Raw genomic sequence first — 13,528 nt, forward strand, 5'->3', positions numbered from 1 at the left:
AGGAGGCAGGTTGGTCATGTAGTAAGAGCATGGGTGCTGAATTGGTTCTAAGAGAATATTACAAGATCAACGTAAAGCTTCTTGGGTGCCAGGTAGATCTATTGTGGAAGACTTATGGGAGTGCAAGGATCTCAGGAAGTCATAGATGGATTGTCATATGTACCACTGGAGGAACATCTATGACTGCCCCCCCCCCCCCCCAGGTTCCCCAAACCTAGAATAAGTAGTTCTAGGTGGCTGGTTTCTGAATGGGGTTAAAATTGAGATCTATAAATAGTAAAAACTACTTAATCTTGTGGGAAGGTAAGGAAATTCATCTACTGGTGTAAGTAGAATAATAAGAATATAACAAAACCTTGTATTACTAGTGTAAGGGTAATGTAAGTAGCTTTCCAGAGTTTTCTATGAAAGAATTGATATTTGGAAGTAGTGAATCAATATACTTACTGTTTACATGCATACATCCTCAATTATTTTATAAGTACCTAATAAGTTTAAACCCTGACTTGCTCACCTCCTTCCTGTAAGGATGTAAAGTGCCAAGAGATCAAAATTAATTTCAATTATTTTAGACTCCTCCATATCACTTTATCTCTCCAACCTGTTGGCAAACTTTGTTTCTACTTTGAGGACATTTCTAGTATACAGGTACTCTCCATTCATACCTTTTTAAATGACGTCCCTGCCCTACGTTAGGTCTCTTACTCCAATCCAGCTGACATTTAGGTGCCAAAAAGATTTTTTTAAAGCACAGGTCTAGCTCCGTCATCCATGTGCTCAAATATATATATATCCTTATTACCTCCAGGTTCAAATACAAAGTCATCTGGCACTTAAAACTCTTACTAATCTGGACCCTTCCTACTTTCCTGTCTTCTTACACTTTAGTTTCTTTAATGCATTCTAGAACCTGGCTACACCAGCCTAGTTACTCTATCATAATATCCTGTGTGTGATGCTTCATTTCCTATCCCTGTGCTTCTGTCCAACTATTTCCTAGGATTGCAATGAGATCCTTCTTTATCTCTCTTTATCTCTATGTCCCGATTTCCTTAGCTCTCTTTAAGACTTGGCTCAAATCGCACCTTCTTTTGGAGGTCTTTCCTGAACCCCTATCTGCTTTCTTCTAATACTACCTCCTGTTTATATTATAGATCCTGTTTGCATAATTGTTTGCATATTGTTTCCCCCCACCAGAATGTGAGCTCCTTGAGGGCGAATACGGTTTTTGCCTTTCATTGTATCTTCAACGTTAAGCACAATGTCTGACACAGTAATTGCTTAATAAATGCTCATTAATGTTTCATGGTCCATTACAGAAAGACCAATGACCCAAATTCTGATAGATGGCTGAAAAACTTGGAACAAATAACAGGTTTACCATAAGGTAAACTTGGTATCAGCAGCTAGAAGGGATCATAGAGGTCTTCTATTCTAGCAGTTCTTAAAGTATGGTCTGGAGAAGATCCCAAAAACGCTCTGGAGACTAAAAGGGTCAGTTGAAGTAAAGACTTTTCAGAATATACTAAGACTTAATTTGCAAAACAGCGAACACATGACACATATAACCCTATGTAAACAAAGGCTCTTTTTGGGGGGGAGGTGGTGTCCCTAATTTTTATAAGTGCAAAGGGTACTGGGACCAGAAAGTCCGAGGACCAACCTTTCATTTTATACATGATGAATCTGATGTCTGGAGTGGTTGAGTGACTAAGCAAATGATGGAATCAAGTCAGAGTTCAGTTTCGGATTCCAGTTCAGTGTTCTTTTCACCATTCCATGTTTAAACTTTTATCTCCTTTTTATTTAAAATTTAATTCTCTTTTCAGGCTACCCTTTCTCTGGTTACACCAGTGTTTGGAAAGGTTAGAATTCCCTTTTGGATCTTGCTTCTGACCCTACATCTTGCAGTAGAGTCAAATGATGTGGGATTTTATTGTTGCCCAGATCTTCAAGAGGGTATTTTTTCCCCTCACAGCGATGATATCTGGAGAACAGGTTTCAAGGCAAAACTGAGTAGAATCTTTTGTCAAACAGAATTAAACATTCTCAGTTATATAAAAAGCCTAATAATTTTTAGGAGGGGTGGAGGGATAAGGTTATAGAGAGGATCATGATAATTATATAGGTCATTATATGGTACTTGGGAGATGAAGTGGAAAGACCATGGGCTTTGTGTAGGTAGAAGACCTGCAGCTTCCTATTCTGGGGGAGACTGACTTAACATTTTAAAACACTTTAGTTTCTTTCATCTCTGAAATAAGAATCCTAATACCTATATCTTACAATGGAGAAAGTTGTTTATTATCTTGTAAGCACTATGCAGAGAAGCATTTATTCATTTGTTTATTTTTTTGGCTGGGTCTGGACCATGGGCATATACCATAGGCACAAGGAGCTCCTGGTGAGGAGATCAGAATTCTCCAAATGCAGATTAGAACCTCTTCAGCAGCTCACAGTCTTAAGGAAGTGTGGGGAACCCAAGAGGTGAAATAAATCTCTTGCCCTGGGTCACACACACAGTATGTAGCAAAGGCAGGCTAGAGCTCTCACCTTCCTAACTACAAGGCCAGCTTTCTATCCATTCCACTAGCATTCTTTTCATTGGAGAACAAGTCTGATGAAGAACAACATTCCCCTGTAATGCCAGCTCATATACTGAAATTTCTGCAGTTAAGAAGCTTGTAGTTGGACACTGGTTTTGAACTAGTAGCATTTAGGGACTTGAGCTACCACTTTCTTCTCCCTCTTCGATGTCTTTAGCAACTAAGTCACTTAGATACTCCAGTTAGCAATAATGGAATAGGACTCTGGTTGTATTTTGTTGCTTTTTCAGAACCAAGGTCATAATTGAGAGATGGGTCATTCATGCTGTGATGCTAGAGATGAAAGTTGTGAACCAACATGAGATTTACCAGGATTGTTTTCACTTTTATTCTACATAACTAAAATCATGCGTTTGAGCTTGCATGGTTTATCTCCCAGGTAAACCACAGGCCTCGTTTATTATAGATAACCAAATATATTGTGTATCTATCATCAGTTCAGAAGGCAAAACTACATTAGAATTAGAGATCTATCTTGGAGTTGTAAAGAACTTTAAAGGTCACCTATTCTAACCTTCCTTCTAAAATTTAGACCACTTTAGTTTGAAATAATATTGAATCTTATGATTGGGGGAAGCTCAGCTATAACCACTGTTATTTTGCAAGATGGTATTCTTTTTGCCCATTAATATATTGTATTAGTGCTATAAAATGGGGTTGAAAATCCCAGTGAGTTGCTTTGCAACACTCAAACACATTGTTCACATTCTCAAATGACACTGAGGTTCTTTTCAGTAAAGCACCATTGTAAATGTAACAGATATGACTATATCTTAAACTCTGTGCCCAAACTTTGTGCATGTTGATTCTTGAAATGACTTTAGAAACTACCGTTACCTGTAAGATAATTAGGTATGACGCTGCTGTATCCAAATCCTGTGCCATCAAACATTCCTCAAACAAATCCTTAGGGTTCCCAACAGCTGCAAAAAGATAATTCCACAGGGCATACTCAGTCTTCCTGGCACAATGAACAACTGTCTGCAGGAAGAGGGGGAACTCAGTGATGAACTTTGCTACAGTGGGAAGCAAAGGGTCGGGAATAGGCTCCCGTGAGGTAGCTTCTTCTTCCAACACTTCATGGAGCATCAATTCCAGCACGTGAGGGAAGTAAGGTAAAGCGGCACAAGACTGGGCCAAAAGCAAGGCTTGTTCACCAAGGTTCCTGACCAAAAGCTGGCGCAGAATGTGATGGAGGTAGATCTGGGAGGTCCTTTCCACAACACAGAAAGGAAAAAGTACCTCCAACTGTTCCTTAGCATTGCCACGGGTATATAAACAGTCATAGAGCAAAGTGTCATTGACAGCACCAAGGACCAAAGCATCTTCAAACAGAACAGCCAAGGGGTAAATGTTGATGTGGAAAGGAAGCATGATTCGTCGGGAAAGAAAGGAATGTGGTTTTCGATGATCTCGAGGAAAAAGAGGAAGCCATACTTTCATTCCTGCTCCACCACAGCTCAGCCAGAGTGCCTCTAGGAGATGGCGTTTCTGTTTATTGGCTCGACAGGTTGTCCAGACATTTTCAACAGATTGGGCTAGTACAACAGGAGGACAGAATGGCAGCTGGAGAATGAGAAATGTAAAATATCAGCTTTTATTAATATTTTAAAATTTTAAATTGAGAGGCTTGACTGACTTACCTTTTGCCACTAAATAAAACAAAACAAAAACAAAAACAAAGTAGTGTTCTCTTGTTCCAAGTACAGCATGATAACTTACTATGAAATGTAAGAATATGGTATAATCTTAGGGCTAGCATACTTTCACAGTCTGAGTCTCAAAAAAAGCCTCTTTTGTATCAAATGTTCTGACAGAATGGCAATTCATCCCACTATTTGAAAATACTTATCATATAACAGGCAGGATATTTGGAAAACCACTTTTAAAGACACTTGAAAGGATTCTCAATTGATACTGGCTGTATCAGTTGACCATCATTTTTCTCTCCCTAGCCACTAATCTTTTCCCCTTGAATATGGATCATTTTTAGTCAGAAATGGCCTGAACCATCAAAGCTTTGGAAGCTCAGGATGAGGAATTACAAAACTCACCATGTTCTACCACTCAAAAACTGTCACTCTCTTGGCTGAAAATTGAAGATAACTTAGATAACAGAGGAAATGTTGGTAAGACGATAGAATTCAGGGAATCTTAAGTCATAGATAATGGGGCATCTAGTTCAACTCCTTCAGAGAGGAGAAAAGTGAGGTCTATAAATTAAATACCTTGCTCAAGGTCACATGGTAAGTGGCAGAATCAGAATATGAATCAGGCATTCTGATCCCAAATACAATGGCTTAAAAATATATATATATATACACACCACACTTCTCTTTGGTTCCTTCATTCTTTTGCACATTTCCTTCAACTTCTACAAAGGGTTCTTTATTTTACTCACAAGTTTCCTTTGGTTGGGGCTATTGTCCTTCTCCCGGATTTGAGGGCCAGAGCGATCCCTCTGCATCATGATGAGTTGTCCTGCCAAATTTAGCATGATGCTTTCTGCATCACAGGCCTGAGGAAGAGAAATTAACCTGTTTTTGTCATGTTTAAAAAGTCTCCTCAAGTTTACAATCCATTTTAGAGCAATATGCATAAAAAATTCTAATTTAAAATTTTAACTAAAAGTGCAGATTTTCATAATTGCAGGTGACAATGAACAAATGTTTACTCAGGTATTGAACACTTTTGCTGGGCATCTGACATTGAAGAGCTTTACTAAATAAACAGGGAGATAAAACTAATGCACATGACACAAGTTAACTATGCACATGTTACAACAAGTTAACAAAATAATCCAGATTATAACTGAACGTTTGGTGAATCTCTTCATTATTATCCTATTTGTTTCTCTGTACTAAGATATTATGGATGATCAACTCTTTCCTTTGCTATGGTCTTCCTTTATTGGTTTCTATGAAATTGCTCTCTCTTGTTATCTCTTCCAACCTATGAATGTCTGTTTTTCTTCCCTGGTTTATAGTTTACTGTTCTTGGCTCTCTTTTCTTCTCTATACTTTTATCCTATAGTGATATTTTTCTTATAGATCAATTTCTACCTTTGTACAATATTGCTGTTTCCATTTCTGCTTCTGAGAAACTCTATGTTTCCAATTGTCTGCAGGACACTGCTACCTGTATATTCCCAGAGCATCTCAAATCATGTTCATAAGGCATCTGTCATCTTCCCTGATAAGTCTGTCCTTCCTCCAACCTTATTTCTGTTAATAACAGTATATTCATGAAGTTTCAGAACTTTGTAGCCATCTTCGACTCTTATACCACAGATCTACCCAGCTGACAAATCCTATTATTTCAATGCTTTAGTAACCTTCCATGTCTAGGGATACTAGTCTTGTTTAGGCCTTTTCACTTGGACTAATGTAGCATCCTGGTGACACTGACACCCACCCACAGACTCACCCCCACCCCTTCAGGCTACACTTAGAGGAGTGTTGTGGACCGTGTGTGACCTACAGGTTATGCGTCTAACATCTCTTTAGCTTATTTGACCAGTTCTATCATTCTATATGATGGCAAAGCTCTTTCTACCCCATCTCCTCTGTACGGGTCTTTGCTCATGCCATCCTCCTCTCCAATCCCACTCACCTATACCTGTTGAAGTCCCTGCCCTTGGGGCCCAATTCAGAGATGCTACTTCTTCCAAAGGCCTTCCCCTGAAGCCCGCCCCCCCCCGCCCCCCAGTGAATGCACTCTAACAGTTATTTTTCTTTTTTCATTCTTGCCCTTTCATTAGATTTTCCTGTCCTATATGCCATACCTAAATTTTGTGTACACAGTTGGTACTTAATCTTGCTGAACTGAATATTTGATAAACCCTTTTCACAACACAGAAGTAACAGATCAAGCCTAGTAAAGAAAAAATAGAAGACATTGGAAGTGATGAAAGATTTGTTTTCATTTGATTATAAGCTCTTTCTGTTGATTATCTGGTAATTGCTTAAGAAGCCTGGGGAAATGATCTCTCTCATATATACATATGCATATGTATATATGTATATAATATCAGGTGAATAGCTAGACTCATTTAGCAATTTACTTGTGGGTGGGAGAGAGGGAGGGAGAAGACAGTGTTGCAGAAGAGTCCACATAATTATGAACCACTTTGAGGGAGAGTAACTCTCCCTAATAATAGGTATCAAAATGAGGGAACTGTTCCAGGGACTTATGGGATTTGTGCTATTAGATTTTCTCCTGTCAGAGAATAAAATATCTTGATAGATTAGAATGGTAGACTTATTCTAACAAGATGAACTTTGATCAAAGGTCTTCAAGTCAAGGAAACCAAATTCAAATCTTGCCTCAAAGACTCACTAAGTTGTGATTCTAGGCACTTGGTCTTTCTGAATCTCAGTTTCCTCATCTGTAAAACAGAGATAAGAGCATTTACCTCATAGGGTTGTTGTGGAGATCAAATGACTTAACCTAGATAAAGTACACTGCAACCTTAAAATGTATAAATGCTATAGTTATTGTTACTATTATTAATAGATATGGCAAAACAATATTTTATTTACAAAAGGCTTAAGGATTGTTTTTAGCAGACTGAAAGCTACTAATTATGGCTAATAGCTAGCAATGTGCTTTAAGGTTTATAACATATTTCATTCAATCCTCAAAAAGATAATGGTGTGGGGCGGCAGCCAAAAAAGCTAATATATTAGGCCAAAGTTGTACTGGCCAAACTATGGGAACAAAACTAAGATAGTATGGTCACAGTATGAGTGATGAACAGGGATTACAAGAGAATCTGGAGGAAGTGGTGAGGATGATGAATTGGTTTTGGAAGAATAAAGAGCAAAAAGAGATAGAAGGCCAATTTAGCGGAGCAAAAAAATTCTGAGTTTAAGCTTATAGAGGTGGCATAATTATGGTTCAGGTAAATTGTGTGGTGGAGAAATTACAGGACTTGGGGTCTGACAAACATGGTTTTAAAATCTGACCTTAACTTTAATTGTGAGCTTGGGCCTCAGTTTTTGTCTGTAAATGGGGGATAATATATATCACCTGCTTCATAAGGTTGTTTTGAGTTTCAAATGAAATATTTATAAAGTGTTTCCAAAACTTGCAGTCTATAATGTAAGTTACTATTATTATTTTTATTTTATCATTTTGGTGGGTTTCAAAAAGACTTCCTGAGAGAAGTTGCTATTCTAATATTCCTTTATATTTAACTTTCTATAGACTATATTATACAGGAAAGTAAAATAACTGCTTTTTGTTAGTTGAACAAAAAATATTACAGTGATTTAAGTGCATTTTCTATAGGCTTGCATTTTGAAATATTATTTGTAATTTGAAGATTATGTTTCATTAATGGCAGCATATTATGATGTAGAATTCTACCTATTAGGTCATGTCTTATTATTTATTAGGTACTAATTTTTTGTAACTTGACTTTTTTAGCTTTTTTTTTCTTTTTTTGGGATCATAACCTATATTGTCCATTGTTTTGGCCCCTTAAAGATAAGATTCTTCTATAACTGCTGGCAATGATCTGGTCCTAAATTGCCATTAAAAAACTTGTCCATTTTCACAAACTCCACTTGTATTTTTCTTTGTCACTTATAGAAGCCTTTTTTTTAATTAGTCTTTATTATTGCCTGGTTAGGTGATGTCTACTTGCCCTAAAACTTGTAGTTTTTTGACCTGAGAATGTCTTATCAAGAGAACAAGCTTCTGTTGGAGAGGAAATTGGTATGGTGCTTTGCTAGTAATTCATGTGCCTCTGTAAAGCATGTGAGCCAATAATTATGGATCTTATAAGGATTCACCAGTTTTCAGTTTTGTAGAGAAGCAGGAATGACTTCTGAGATTTAACTATTTTGTCATTTACTATATAAGAAGAAACAAGCATTGTGTACTTTTTTGATCCAACTGGTAATTTCACAAATGTTGGCCTTTTTAAAAAATATATTGATGACCAAAACCGTTTCATATTCTTGGTTTTTGTAGATTCTCTCATCTCTAATTTATTTCTTAATCAATGATAGTAAAATTTCCAATTGATGTTGAATTTTAATTTTGTTCCTTGTATTACTTTCACGCTTTCTATCACTTGACCTTTTGAGTTTTACTTTCAAATTGCTGGTTTACAGGGAGGGATGGACTAGAATTTCTAATATGTTTTTGTTTTCCATATTCCTTTCTACACATTTCTTTTTTATTTCCTTTAATTAGGCATTCAGGCTATGGCACTATGTATGTCAGGTAGAGAGTAATGTAATCTTCCAATGTCTTTCTGCATTCTTTCAATAACTCTCTCATGCAGTTTCTTCCATGGTCACCTTTGACTCTAGTCCTTGGGATAATTCCTTGATAGCTCTACCTTTCCTCATAGAATTTCCAGCAGGGTGGTGGCCACCTCCTATATCATGTCTTGTCCAGAAATGATTTTATATTTTCTTTCAAGTTCTGTGGGAGAATGAGTTTCATTCACGATATTTTATAGTAGTAATACACTTTTGAATTACTATCCCTTGGTAACAGACCAACTGGACTGTCAGTTGGATTTGTGATGTTAATGTCAAAAAGGCTTGCCCACCTACTTTTCAAAATTATTTTGGGTATCAGAACCGTTTTTGTTATCAAATGAAATTTTTCAATGACTTCAGGTACTTCCAATTTTTTTCCTCTTCAGTTTCATCTCTTATTTGGTAAAATCTAGGCTTACAGATTAGATTACTTTTTATGCTTGTCTTGCTTTAGTCAGCAGTATACTGTTGTGAGACCTATAATTGGGGGTACTGTCAACAAAAAAACAATATGAAACCTTGTCCATTACTGGTGAGAGGTTTTTAGTTTTGTTATGACATAATACCATAATGAAAGTAGTATTATTTTAGTAAAATCTAAGATATGACCATCCCTTTGGGTGGTTGTTGTGAAAGAAAACTGAGCCATAGGAGTTGAATAGGTTGATGAACCAGGAGGGTTCAGGATAATTCTATGTGTTTGGTGATCTTGCTTCCTATAATAAAGTAAAAGAATTAAATAAAGGAAAGAGAGACACTAGAATTGGGCACACTAACAAAAATAAGATGTGATAGCTAATATACTGTTAGTAAAGAAGAGAGAAAAACCTGTAGAATACAAACATGAGCAGAAAAATCAGAGGGTTCTTAAAGTAGGGCCAAATACCACATATCTCAAAAGCATCACTGTAATATAATACAATATATAATATGATAATGGCAATCACAAAATTAATAAAACGAATAAATAAAATCACAAAATGATAACCATATTGATGATGAATCAGCAATAAAAAGTTATTGTCATGACAGATAATCCTTGCTTTTAGCCACTCTACACATTAGACAGAAATCTACTTGTTACTTTCATACATTGGCACTGGTCTGTCTTCTATAATGTCTTGCAAGATACACGAGAGATCCACCAAATTTTTCTTCTCTAGGTTAAGCATCTGAAACACTTTTATCCAATTCTTTTAAGAAACAATTTTCAAACCACTCGTTTGCCTTCCTAGTTATCTTATTGGGGGCTCCTCGAAATGTGCCTCTCAGAACTGAATGCAGTACCCCAAATATGTGCCCAGGACATAGCAGAATGACTCTTACTCTGACATTGTTAATAATTCTACTGATGTGATGATAGTGCCAGCTTTTTTAGCAGCTATATCACACTTCTAGATCCTGTAAGCTTAAGAAGAGACTATTTAAAAAGCTAAGGCAAATCTATTCTCCATTCATAAAATCATAGAACCAAGTTCAAGAAGTCCTAATCATTCCAGGAATTGGCGAAATCTCATCTGCAGTCATGTCTTCAGTTCTGGATTTCACATTTAGGAGGAACAAATGGAAGATGGTTTGGGGATATGGAGATGCTTAACTCTCAAGCAATGAAAAAACTATGGGAGATTTGGTACATGCTATCAAATATGTGACAAGTGTCATGTGGAAGAAGACTTTGTTGTGTAGTGCAAAACAAGATCAATGTGCAGAAATAATAAGGGAAAGTAAAGGAAAATTGAACAAGTATTTATTAAGCACCTATTATGTGTCAGGGACTATGCCAAGTGCTTTACAAATATTCTCCCATTTGATCCTCCTAACAACCCAGAAAGATGTGATTATTGCCCCCATTTTACAGATGAAGAAACTAAGGTAAACAGGTAAATTGACTTGTTCAAGGTCACACAGCTAGTACTTGTCTGAGGAAAACTTTGTAACAGTTATGACCAGATTTATGTGAGCCTCAACTTAAGTGTAAGTGTAAGCACTTCTACATTTACTCCTTTTGGTTCAATATTCTAACTTATCTACTATCTATCACAATAACTTTTTCTCCCTACTTTGTGAAGCTAAAAATACAATGATAAAATCTTCTCTAGTTAATCTAAGTAATAAATATGTTAAAGTAGAGAAGTGTATATTACAGTTTGGAAAATTTTAGTGCTTAAAAAGTAAGTTCCACTATGCCCAAAGGGTTATAAAACTATATACTCTTTGACCCTGAAATACCACTATTGGGTCTATATCCCAAAGAGATCATAAAAAAAGGGGAAAGGACCTACCTATACAAAAATATTTATAGCAGCTCTTCTTGTAGTGGCAAAGAATTGGAAATTGAGGGGATGTCTATCAATTGGGGAATGGCGGAACAAATTGTGTGGCACATGATGGTGATGGAATACTATGGTGCTATAAGAAATGAGCAAGATGATTTCAGAAAGAGCTGGAAAGATCTACGTGAACTGATGTCTAGTAAAATAAGTAGAACCAGGAGAACACTGTATATAGTAACAGCAGTATGTTACAATGACTAACTGCAAAAGACTCATCTCAGCAATACAATGATTCAAGATGACTGCAAAACTTATGACAAAGAATGCTATCGACCTCCAGAGAAAGAACTGTCAAGTTAGAATGCAAATCAAAGCATATTATTTTTCATATTAGTTTATTTATGGTTTTATTTTGGGGTTTTGGCTATATATGAGTATATTCTTACAACAATGACCAATATGGAAGTATGTTTTGCAGATTTATACATGTATAATCCAGATCAAATTGCTTACCATCTCTGGGAGGGAGAAAGACAATTCGAATCTTTATAATTCTGGAAACCTATGATGAAAATTGTTATTACATGTAATTAGAAAAATAAAGTATCTTTGAATTAAGGGAAAAATGTTCCAGCAATATTTTAAACAACCCATTTCCTGATTAAATTTACCCTAAATCTGAGTACTGCCCCTGTTGCAGTTCTTGGCTGAATAAGCTCCTGAAAGAGCTCCATACTAAAGCCAGTTTACCTAAAGGATAATATGGTAGCAATTTTCAACACTGATCTTTGAAAAAAAGATAATGTGTTTAAAGGGTTCTATTACCCCAATAGAAGAAAAGCAACATGAAAGTCTATTTTAAAAGACTTACCTACTTAGTCTAGAAGCCTTTAAACTTTTTTACTATATTCAATAGCTATGTTCAATACTATGTTCAAGCAAGAACTGCTTCTACTGTCAGCATCAAGATATGCTGAAATCATATTAAGAGGAGAATTTTAGGACTTAAATAGATTTCAGCAGCACACACAAAAAAAGCCTTTTTTGGCAATCAGAGGAATAAATAGTGATAGAATTCCTGGAAATGAGGAATGCTTAATACAAAATGAAGTTTGGGAGAAGGAAAAGGAATAAGCATTTATGTAATGCCTCCTATATGTCAAGCTTTGTGCTAAGTACTTTTACAAATGTTATATCATTTAATCCCCAAAATAACCCTCAGAAGTAGGTGTTATTCCATTTTATAGTTGAGGAAATGGACATAGAGGTTAAATGACTTGTCCAACATCATACAGTTAGGAAATGTTTGGGGTTAAGAGTTGAACTCAAGTCTTCCTGACTCCAGGACCAGTTCTCTACCAACTGAGAAACAAAAGATTTAAACATATTTCTACCAACAATAACATAGAGATCAACACAAATGAGGATAAAGCTGTCTAATGTTACCAAACCAAAGAAAAAAAAATTAATCTAGAATTTACATTCACCATAATTCTGTGAATAGCCTGGATATCATTAGATTCCTAACCACCAGTCCAACATCACAGATAAGGAGAAGCAAGTAAAGGGATTACTTTGGGTAATCTGTAGACCAAGGCAGTATCATTTAACTGGACATTTCCTTTATTCTAATATAGAGATATAAATTAAGATAATCAAAGGACATATGAGAACCAATAAAAGCCTAAATTCATTCACAGAGAGGGTCATACTCTTATCTTATTATCATACATAGTATTTCAATTCCTTAATTGAGAATTCTGAAATTCCTTTACTGACCATAACTTCTCCTTCTACCTTTTTCTAGCCCTTACTTTTAATCTTTTATCCTTACTTTGCTCTCCAGGCCACCACCCCTGCCATGGTTTCAATATCTTCTCTTCTCAGTCCTGAACCTCAGATTAACCAGCACAATTATGCACTGTACTCTATTCTCATAACCTGTCTCTTGTCTTATGATAATTCATGCCTCACTAAACTTTAGCCCTGGATGATCTCAATGATCCTTCACTTTTTGGCCTCTTACTTATGTGCCATTGAACGGCTCTGAAGAAACTGACACAATTCTGTTAACTGGTTTTGGCATACATTTATGTGACCTAATCTCAGCAGCTGCCAGCCAGGCCTTTCCCTCTCTTCCCAAATAAGTAAATCATGCAGTCCAAATAGCTCTCTACAAAGTTGCTCTCTCTTAACTGCCAAATTTAATGGCCTTTCCTCAATCTTCATCCTTATTGTCCTCTTTAGTCTTTGGCTCTATAAGTTCCATTCTTCTTGCTATTCTCTTCTCTCCCAGTTCTTCTGGGGCTGCCTTTTCTGACCATTTCTCTATCAGTCTCTTTTGCTTGATCTTCGTAACGCTAACTGCTCT

General features: G+C 36.3%; 1 protein-coding gene across 8 annotated transcripts in view; it reads right to left on the reverse strand.

Annotated features, from left to right (window-relative positions):
* The window catches only part of RIC1 (RIC1 homolog, RAB6A GEF complex partner 1), a 181,853-nt gene that overhangs the window by 9,687 nt on the left and 158,638 nt on the right, over positions 1–13,528 (reverse strand). For all 8 annotated transcript variants that reach the window (XM_056805439.1, XM_056805440.1, XM_056805441.1 and 5 more), the window contains 2 exons: positions 5,008–5,124; positions 3,444–4,172 (listed from right to left, as the gene is read on the reverse strand). In XM_056805439.1, the coding sequence (XP_056661417.1) occupies positions 3,444–4,172; positions 5,008–5,124 (846 nt within the window). The remainder of the gene's footprint in view (positions 1–3,443; positions 4,173–5,007; positions 5,125–13,528) is intronic.

Source organism: Monodelphis domestica, chromosome 7, assembly GCF_027887165.1.
Source record: "Monodelphis domestica isolate mMonDom1 chromosome 7, mMonDom1.pri, whole genome shotgun sequence".
Lineage (NCBI taxonomy): Eukaryota > Metazoa > Chordata > Mammalia > Didelphimorphia > Didelphidae > Monodelphis > Monodelphis domestica.